This window comes from Dama dama, chromosome 28 (genome assembly GCF_033118175.1).
Source record: "Dama dama isolate Ldn47 chromosome 28, ASM3311817v1, whole genome shotgun sequence".
NCBI lineage: Eukaryota > Metazoa > Chordata > Mammalia > Artiodactyla > Cervidae > Dama > Dama dama.
Window position 1 is genome coordinate 11831641 of NC_083708.1, and position 11249 is coordinate 11842889.

Sequence of the window (11249 nt, forward strand, 5' to 3'; positions counted from 1 at the left end):
CACATAAGTGCAATATAATAAAACAAGGAAACAAACAAAATGAATGAACAAACCAAACAAAACCAGAAGTTACAGGGAACAGAGTTTTGGTTAACAGAGTGAAGGGGAGGTTGGGGAGGCTGAAATGAGTAAAGGGAGTCAACTTGATGGTGACAGGTGGAAACTAAATTTTTGGTGGTGAGCATGCAGTCCTGTATACAGAATTAAAAATAAAATATTGTACATATGAACCTTATATGATGTTATGAATCAAAAGAATAAAAAGTACTTCAATATTACCTGTGAATTTCAATAATGCCAGTTATCCTTTGGCCAAGTAATATCTATAATAGGAGTCATTTTACTCAGAGAAGAATATTTTATGAGACCTTAAACACTTTCTTTCACTAGAAGGGGCTTCCCAGGTGGCGCTAGTAATAAAGAGCCTGCCTGCCAATGCAGGAGACATAAGAGATGCAGATTCAATCCCTGAGTTGGAAAGATTCTCCTGGAGGAGGGCATGGCAACCCACTTCAGTGTTCTTGCCTGGAGAATCCCAAGGACAGAGGAGCCTGGTGGGCTACAGTCCATGGGGTTGCAAAGAGTCAGACATGACTGAAGTGACTGAGCATGCACACGTGCATGTCATTAAAACGGATAAATTTGAACATACTTGTGAATTCTCATACAGAGTTCCTCAATACTGTCTTTGCAAACAACAGATATGATTCTGCTCCTTAAATTAAGATTATAGCGATGATAATTGCCACAGTTTATTAAATGTCAATAAACTTATGGAATGCCAGGAAAAGAGTATGAGTCGGGACTTCTAAAAGAAGGACTGTGCATATCTAGATGCTACTAAAACAAAAATTAGACAAATAAATACAATTCAGTCTTGTGCTGTATGGAAGAAGAGATGCACCACCAACAAAAAGACACAAAAAGATAACCTACAGGGCTTAAAAACCATACATAGCAAAAATGAACCCAAAGAGCAGGATAGTAAACCCCCTACATATGAACCTTCAAGTTGCAACATTTCAAAGATGCGAACGTGTGTTCCACCAGCATCAGGTGTGAGTGAAATTGCTGCTTGCCCTCTGTCTCCCCTTGCTGACGATCCTTCAGCTCTGCAGTCTCCCAGCCCCCTCTCTCCAGTCAGTAACTCTTCTTGCCTGTTCACGTGATGCCAGCCCCTGCATGCCAGCTGCTACGCAGTACTACTGTACTTTTCAAGATACTGCACTGTAAAATTAAAATGTTTTCTTTATTTTTTGTGTTTTTATGTATTATTTGTGTGAAAAGTACTACAAACCTATTACAGGACATTTCTGTATAACCCACTGTGTTAGCTGGGCTGACTTGATTGGACTTAACAGACTGGACTTATGAAACAAGCTCTTTAAACAGAACTGGCACTTATGTAGGGAACTTACTGTGTTAGAATTCAGTTCAAAAAGATCTTCAGCTGGGTCTCTGCATTTTGTCCCCAACACAGTAGCTAGAAGGATCCTATTAAAACATAACACATTAGGTCACTTCTCTGCTCAAAACCTTCCAAGAGTTTCCATTACTCTCATCACGAAAGTCAGTCTTTGCCGTGGCTCCCGAAGACCCACTCAGGCCGACCCTAGTTGCTTGGTGAACCTTCCACAGTGCTCCACCTTCACTGCCTTGAAATCGACAGGTTTATATCTCCTCAAAATCATCTTCACTTCACTTTCGTGTTCACTTTCAAAATCGTCTTCACTTCACTTTTGTCTTTACAGCCGAACTTTTTCAATACCCTCTCTCAGTTAAATGTTCCCAACGGCTACTATGAAAGTAAACCAACCCTATCCACCACCACACAGAATGCCTGTCCTTTTTCATTTTTTTTTTTAATTGCACTTCTCACTACCCAGCATACCTCATCTATTTACTATCATTTTTTGTTTTTGTCTCTCTTCTTCACTGGAATGTGAACTCCACATGTCATTTTGTTCCCTGCTGTATACCCATAGCCTGGGGGAAAAAAGTACACTAAAGAAATACTTGTTTAAATCAGAAATATGTGCAGAGTATGGCACTTTTTACAGAAAAAAAAAAAAAAATGACTACTTACCTTTTTTTTTTTTTGAAGTTTGCAACCATATAGTTTTATTATTTTATTTATTTATTATTTTTTTATTTATTATTTTTTTTTCATGACTACTTACCTTTAACTAAAGTCGTCTTCTAAAACTAAAGTGAGTTTTTGTTTGCTGTTAACCATTTATATGTATTGAGTGCTTTCCATGTGCTAAACAAGGTTGTATATATTCTCTCACTAACTAAATCCTAACACATAGTCTATGAAATCATCATTATTATTATTTTCCCTATTTTATGAATGAGTAAACTGAAGTATAGAGAGATGATGTAACTTCCTCATTAGCAGAGCAGGAAGGTGGGCCAGTCCACCCCCAATTCATCACATTCAGTGTTCACCACCTTTGACATGTCATGACCCACACAGATAATAAAAATGTTTGACTTTACACAAACAAGAGCAATGAGAGACACACCCTCAGGCAGCCCGTGTGGAAGCAACTCAAGATGGAGGGCGGTGCATCATAGTTTAACTGATGTGGCTGAATTAACAAGGGCACAGGAACGTCTGTCTCTTTCTCTGCAGGAACAAAATACAATTTTCTTGCTGGCTTTGTATGCTACAGAGAGCCCCCAAAATTTTATACATATGATTAACAAGGTAGTGATGATGGTAATGATTAATTGTTAGTAATAATTAGACATTACCATGTGATTAGTGCCTCGTAAGCTCTTACTGTCTATCAGGCTCTGTGCTGAGTGATTTAGATGAATTATGTCATTAATCCCCAAACAACTCAGTGAGCTAGGAACTGCCAGGATCCTAAGTTTACTGATGGGTTATGGAGGCTATGAAAGGGGCCCGGAGTAAACAGCAAACACGAGGCGGGTCTGAGGTGAGAGCCTAGGCTGTTTAGACACCACGTGCTTCTTTGAAGTTCAGTGATGAGATGAGAAGGATTACCCAGTACATCATGTCAAGGTAGCTAGCTCTGAGGGAAAGACAACCACTTTAGATCCCTGTCTCTTGTCACACATCAAAATAAATTCTGAGGGATCAACAACTAAATTGTAACATATTAAAACATATGAATAGTCAATGAAAATAAAAATGAATTATCACAGCATGTTTGGTGCTAAATTAGAAGCAACAGAAGAATCATTAAGGAAGAGCACAACAGATTAGACAATGTAAAATGAAAAGTCATCTTTGTAACAAAAAAATAGTTGATATGACAAGTAACAATTTGAAAACTCTATCAAACAGTTATTAAATGGATAAGAAAATGTTATTAATTCAATTGATAAATACACAAAATGTTGGGGCAGTTAATATCCTAATGGATATGTAGAAACGTTGGTACAACTGAAATGAACAAAAGTAATAAAATCATCAATAAATGGCAGTAAATGATCACTGTACATCATTCTACTTTTAAATATATATTAGGAATATGGTTAAGAGGTAACTCTGCCAGTAGACATGCATATATATATATGTATACACACACATATAGATGTTATATATAGTTAATATTAGCTAATATTATTATTAACTGTTAGAATAAATATTCTTATTGACTTATTAATATTAGTTAATATTAATAATAGTTAATATAGTTAATAATAGTTAATATTAAATTCAAAAACAGAATCTTTAAGCATAAATAACTGCATTGCTTATTAGCAACTAACTGGTCATTTTTATACATGTCTGCAATGTTTGATATGAACTGTGTTAAAAGATATGACTAATATTTTATTGCAGTTCCAAATATTTTTCTTTACAACTCACATAAGCAATTTCTTTTTTGCTTGTAAACTTTGGGTCAAGAGTAATTTAAATAACTAAGAATGGATATTGAGAAGTAGTATTTTAATAAAAATATTTTACCTCCTAACAGTTAATTTTGCTTTAAACTGGAAGATAGGTTGACCATACTTTTAATTAATTTTTAAATATAAATATAAAAATACTGTGATACACAAATAAATATGATATAGGAAAATTTAGAATTACACAAGAGTTTTCCTAACTGTTAAAGTTTGACAAATGTAATATCACAGATTTAAATGAATAAATAATATTACAAAATGCCGAAATAGCTGCTTCTACTAACCATTAACTGTAACTTTTTAAATAAACTAAAAATAAAATTAAGTGAATCATAAAATTTAATTGACTTCAACCATACGTGAATTGGGAACTTCCAGAGATGTACAAGCTCGATTTAGTAAAGGTAGAGGATCCAGAGATCAAAGTGCCAACATCCGTTGGATCATAGATAAAGCAAGAGAGTTCCAGAAAAATATCTACTTCTGCTTTATTGACTATGCCAAAACCTTTGTGTCAATCACAACAAACTGTGGAAAATTCTTAAAGAGTTGGAAATATCAGGCCACCTTTCCTGCCTTCTGAGAAATTTGTATGCAGGTCAAGAAACAGCAGTTAGAACTGGACATGGAAAAATGGACTGCTTCAAAATTGGAAAAGGAGTACATCAAGGCTGTATATTGTCACCCCACTTATTTAGCTACTATGGTGAGTACATCATGCAAAATGACAGGCTGGATGAAGCACAAGTTGGAATCAAGATTGCCCGGAGAAATATCAATAAACTCATATATGCAGATGACACCACCCTTATGGCAGAAAGTGAAGAAGAACTAAAGAGCCTCGTGATGAAAGTGAAAAGGAGAGGGGGAAAGTTGGCTTAAAACTCAACATTCAGAAAACTAAGATCATGCTATCTGGTCCCATCAATTCATGGCAAATAGATGGGAAAACAATAGAAACAGTGACAGACTGTTTTCTTGGGTTCCAAAATCACTGCAGATGGTGACTGAAGCCATGAAATTAAAAGAAGCTTGCACTTTGGAAGGAAAGCTATGACCAACCTAGATAGCATATTAAAAAGCAGAGACATTACTTTGCCAACAAAGGTCTGTCTAGTCAAAGCTATGGTTTCTCCAGTAGTCATGTATGGATGTGAGAGTTGGACCATAAAGAAAGCTGAGCACCAAAGAATTGATGCTTTTGAACTGTGGTGTTGAAGACTTGAGAGTCCCTTGGATAGCAAGGAGACCCAATCAGTCCATCCTAAAGGAAATCAGTCCTGAATATACATTGGAAGGACTGATGCTGAAGTTGAAGTTCCAATACTTTGGCCACCTGATGCAAAGAACTGACTCATTGGAAAAGACCCTGATGCTGGGAAAGATTGAAGGCAGGAAGAGGAGGAGACGACAGAGAATGAGACGGTTGGATGACATTATTGACTCCATGGACATGAGTTTGAGCAAACTCTTGGAGTTGGTGATGGTCAGGGAAGCCTGGTGTGCTGTAGACCATGGGGTTGCCAAGAGTCAGACATGACTGAGTGACTGAACTGAACTGAATTAGTAAAAAGCACATTCTGTTTGCTTTTATTAATCCTACAGCAGTTCTGCACATATTCAAAATTTGGAACTTGGCCAAATCTGACAATTACTTTTTATTAGTCCATTTTTATAATACTTAAAATCATGAAACAAATAAAACTGTGATATCAATTTTATAAGAAATATGCAGATTTGTTATGAATCATATAGTCTCCTTCCTGCTCTTTTTCTGCCTCTTTACTCAGGTTAATTCCATTTTGGAACTTGTGTAATAATTGTAAATTTTGCTGTGCTATGCACAGTTTTAAAGGAAAGATATATTTATCCTAAGTACACCTTAATGTTTTTGTATAGAAGAAACTAACTTGATGCTAAGTAATACTTTGCAAATTATTGGTGTAATCAATAGATTTTAATGTCTACTTAGTTTCTGTGAAATTGTCAAAATTTCATATCAAAGTCCTAGGACTCCATGAATTCAGACCTTCTCTTCACTGTCTTAGCAACCAGTGAGGCAGCCAAAGAGGAAGGGTGTCACCTGTCCTCATCCAGGGTCTGGGCAGAGGACACTTGCTGTCACTGTTGATGGAAGTCCTGACTCTAGGGTAGCATGCTCACGACGTTGTCATTGATACCTCCATGTTCAACCAGTCAGAACTTCTGAGGGACTTCATTCATAACATCAAAAAGATGGAAGGATGCTGTCAAAGTATAGCCATATTTGGCAAGCATGTTAAATTGAAGTTCCACTCCATAGTTCCTTTATTTTGGTATTGGCATATATAGCATATTGCTCATCTTGTCTAACATTTCAGTAGATGTCCATGATATAATACATTGTGCAGATGTTATAATTAACTGATTTTGTAGACCAAATTTTCTTTGTTTTGTGACCCAAGGAAATATAGAGGGCTGAGTTAAGTGTCATAAATCTTAAACATATTATAGCAAATATATTTGCCACATCTTAGTTTTCCCCATTTTATTAATTCATTTGAATTTTCTTGGTTGGAAAGAAGGAGTTCTCAGCAGTTCATCTGCAATATTTTCCTTTTTAAAATGTACTACTTTTCTTCTCATCTCATTATCATTTTAGCTTTAGTCTTATAAACAGTAACAAGTGATAATTTTCCTCATATCCATTGGAAAGTTTTCCTCATATCCATTTTCTTCTTTTTGTCAACTAAACCATGCTTCTACTGCCTTACATTGCTTCTCACTTGATGTATCTAGGATTTATCCATCCTCACACGATAAATTTGAGTGATTGTTGACTTGGTCTTATTAGTGGAAATGGGCACCTGGAGATAGGTGATGAGCCTTTCCAGAGGTGCTGCTTCTGAAATGCAAAAGAAAAACTGAAGTGCATTCTGAGAAGCATAACTGAGGCAGGCTTGGCTGTTATATTATTATTTATTATTTCTCTGAACACCATTGTCCCCATTATTACCTTCACTGTAAGCGTTCCCAAGAAGAGAGCAGCTATATAGATTTTAAATGGTGATACATTTCATAATTTATCAGTGGATGTGTTTCCCAGTGATGCTTCCAAAATAGCTCTTATAGCTGAGCTTACTTGATTACTAGTAAACTAGAAAATATATACAACCTGTCCTGTTCTTTGGCACCTACCTTTCATTGTTTGTTTATTCCTCTTGAATATCTTGTAATATTGATTTTAATAATGGATGGTTCTTGAGAAGACAGATGGTTTCTAAATCCTTTGACACAGAGGCGTATGTACATAAATATTAATTCCATGGTTCCCTACAACATTTTTCTAAGCAATCAACTACCTTGCTTAGACCATTTTTACTAGCATATTTTAAATGAAACTTCAGAGTCACCATTCAAAATGTGATGAATACATGGTCATAGGAAACTCAGAATCATAGACTATGAATTCCAAGAAGGACTCTATTCTGGTTACCGTAAGTCTATGCTTTCCGATGGGTCATGTTGCACGCATTCATATACTTGTTCAGGGCTCATTTTTATAAGACCTGCTCAAGGATCAACATAAAGATGACAACCATTCTGCTTTGCCTTAAGAGGTATTTTAGTGTGATGAAAATAAATTTATTTCCACAGCACAGAAAATTTACACCGTTCTCTCTTCTTCAAATAGGTTATGTGGGTATGCAATTTGTGTCGAAAGCAACAGGAAATCTTAACCAAGTCAGGGGCATGGTTCTTCGGCAGCGGCCCTCAGCAGCCCAGTCAGGACGGAACGCTCAGCGACACGGCTACAGGGGCGGGTTCCGAGGTGCCTAGAGAGAAGAAAGCCCGGCTCCAAGAGCGCTCGAGGTCGCAGACCCCCTTGAGCAGCGCCGCGGCCTCCGCCCCCGACCAGGCTGCCCCCGGCGCGCAGACGGACAGGACCAAGGGCGCTGAGCCCGCCCCGCCAGCCGGGGGCCCCGAGCAGAAGCAGGCATCCTCCAGGTCTAGAAGCGAGCCTCCCAGGGACAGGTAAGAGGTCAGCAACCCACAGCCAAAGGGCAAGGTGTTAAATGGAGAGCAAACCCATCTTCAGGAATTGAACCGCTAAGATATGCAGAAAGGGTGCCTCTAGGACCCGACCAGAAAGGCGATAGGGATCCCGCTGCCTTTGTCTCTGTCTAGAACGGATCTTTCCTTAGGAGGCCTTTGCTGAGAAGCTTGTCTTTCACATCCCGCATGGAGGTAAACAAGTCACCCAAGTGTACTACTAACTTCCAACCCTTTGGTGAGAACAGCCGTTGGACCGTTTATTGGCTGTTAGAGTGAGTCCTGCACCTGAATCTGTGCTCTGAAAGAAGAGTATGGGGAACAGTCACTTAGGGGTGTGGGTGCGTCAGCAAAGCCTTCCCGGAGGATGCTTTCTTCTGTGCTGAGCTTTGACTAGAGATGAGCCAGGTGAAGCGAGGGATGGGTGCATGGGTGTCCGGCCAGAAGGAACAGTGGGACAACCCAGAGGGTGCTCTTGGCTGGAGGGTGAGTTGGAGAAGGGGGAGCAGGGGATGACGGTGAGATCTGAGTGGCCAGGTCCCACTGGGCCTTTTAGCCAGGTTCAATTTCACAGACTTTATCCTGAAAACAATGGAATGCAATGGAGGCTTGTAAGCTTGGGCTCACATGATCAGCTTATTAATTTCAATTTGTCAACTGTATCATTCAGTCAAAGGCGTATATTTATGACCAAACAGGATGGTGTGCAATAGGTGGGGACAGCATTAATAAGGCGGAATACAGCCCTTTTCTTCCCGAGGCTGGGAGTTTGGGACACCAGACAGTTAGCACTAGGTTTGCCTGCTTTTGTCTGTATAACCCTTATTTATTCCACTGGGTGGGAGGACAGGATCCGAGGGTAGGAGCTAAGGAAGGGTTCTGTTCTCCTTGTCAAACCAAACTCCCACGATATGCTCAAAGACTTCAAAGCTGAACTGATCCGGATTCCAGGCCTGGCTCTGTCACCAGGGATTCTCACGGGAACCTTGGAGGCCTGGGGGAGCACCAGTGCTCAGCAGCAGGCTCGTGGGAGGCCTCTAGTGCATGCAGACAGTAGGCACCATGTGTTTACCATTAGCGAACACTGCAGGAGCCAGAGGGCATAAAGATGACTGCTGCTTATTCCCTTTTCATTCAGATCCTGGGAAAGAGACCACGCCGTCCCCTAGGGAAGACAGAGCCCTGGACAGTGAGCTGGCCCAGAGGGCTGACATGATCAGAGCTAGACAATACAAACTCAAGTCCTTTGGAGGCCACAGGAAAGGGGACTGCTTTCTGAACACAGGCAGACAGGACACCAAGAAGTTGTGGGATGGGCAGGCAAAATAGGAAAGACCATGATGGCAAGACATCAGAGCCACCCTGGTGATGGCCAGACTTGCAGCATGGTGACAAAGTGCTGTGCGTTAAGGAGAGAAAAGATGCTGAAAGGGCAGCTCAGGATTGGTCAGAAAAGGATTTCTTTTAAAGGAGAGGAAGAGTTTGGAGGTATAGGGTTTCCAAAGAGAAAATTTGAGTCCTACTTATGATGAACTGTGAAAAACTACAATGAGGTTGAGAGTAGGCACCGAGGAGAGGCTTTTTGATGAAATTTGAAAAAGACTAATAAGGGCAAACAGCTTTTCTGATGATATAAATGACTTGCTGATTATATAAATACAGAGGACCACAGTGAGGACGTTGGGGCTGGAGGAGGAGGAAGAGGGGGACCTGGTTGGTAGTCAGGGCCTGTCAGAGAATGAGCCGAGACTGGAGGAGTGGCTGGCTGTCTTGTTTTATATTTCATTATTTTTAAAATTTTATTGGAGTACAATTGCTTTTCAGTGCTGTGTTAGTTTCTGATACAACAAAGTAAATCAGTTATATGGGCAGATAAACCCCTCCTTCTGTGCCCCCCCCCACCCTCCATTCCACTCCCTAGGTCATCACAGAGCACTGAGCTGAACCCCTATGCTACACAGCCCCTTCCCCGTGAGCTATGGTTTACACACCGGAGTGTGTGTATGTCCATGCTAGTCTCTCAATTCTCCCTGCCCTCTCCCTCCACCACTATCTGTTTTACACATGGGTGTATGCATGTCAAGGCTACTCTCTCAATTTGTCCCACCATCTCCTTCCCTGATAGCTCAGTTGGTAAAGAATCCCCCTGCAATTCAGGAGACCCCGGTTTGATTTCTGGGTCAGGAATCCTGATCCGCTGGAGAAGGGATAGGCTACCCACTCCAGGATTCTTGGGCTTCCCTTGTGGCTCAGCTGGGAAAGAATCCGCCTGTGATGCGGGAGACCTGGGTTCGATCCCTGGGTTGGGAAGATCTCCTGAAGAAGGGGAAGACTACCCACTCCAGCATTCTGGCCTGGAGAAATCTATGGACTGTATAGTCCATGGGATCTCAAAGAGTTGGACATGACTGAGCTTCACTTCACTTCACTTCTCCTTCCATCACTGTGTCCACAAGTTCTTTTCTCTGTCTGTGCCTCTATTCCTGCCCTGCAAATAGGTTCATCTGTACCATTTTTCTAGATTCCACATACATGTGATGACACACCAAATTTGTTATTCTCTTCCCGACTTACTTCACTTAGTATGACAATCTTTAGTCTCATCCATGTTGCTGCAAATGACATTATTTTCTTCCTTTTTATTACTGTTATTTTGTTCCTTTTTATCACCATATTCCATTGTATATTATATGTACCACATCTTCTTCATCCATTCAACAGTTGATGGGCATTTAGGTTGCTCCCATGTCCTGGCTATTGTAAGTAGTGCTGCAGTGAACACTGGGGTACATATTTCTTTTGGAAACAAGATCTGAATCTTTTTGATCCTAATTTGTACACTCTTCAGGAGCTAGTGGGAATGGAAACATTAGAGGTGAGAAAAGGCCTATTTCGAAGACAAGATTCAAAGAGACTGAAGAGTCCCATTTGCATATAAGGCTATCCTTTCATAAAGCATCTTCACAGATGCTGTCTCCTTTAATCTGCACATGAACTCTGCAAGGTAAGCATCATTGATCAGCATTTCAACAACAACAAAAAGATCAACTCCATAGAAACTTCCAACAAGGGCAACCATGATTTAATGAGCTACTGAGGTTTGCGGTACATTCATCTCACTTTTATGAAAACTCTAATTATGATGACTGCATTCATAGCACCAGAAAACACTGCATTCTTATACCGGAAAACAGCAATGCTACCTATGAAACTACACCCTCCCTGAAAATCTCTCCCACTTCAAAAGATCAAGTAATCTAAATGCCTCAAGCAGAGTTGACCATGCTTCTGTTTTGCTTTTGTGTCATTGGAAACCTTTGACCCTTTCT

General features: G+C 40.0%; 1 protein-coding gene across 1 annotated transcript in view; it reads left to right on the plus strand.

The window, feature by feature from the left end:
- The window catches only part of RIMS1 (regulating synaptic membrane exocytosis 1), a 580103-nt gene that overhangs the window by 331354 nt on the left and 237500 nt on the right, over nucleotides 1-11249 (plus strand). Inside the window, exon 5 of the mRNA XM_061131514.1 lies at nucleotides 7562-7902. Coding sequence (XP_060987497.1) covers nucleotides 7562-7902 — 341 coding nt within the window. The remainder of the gene's footprint in view (nucleotides 1-7561; nucleotides 7903-11249) is intronic.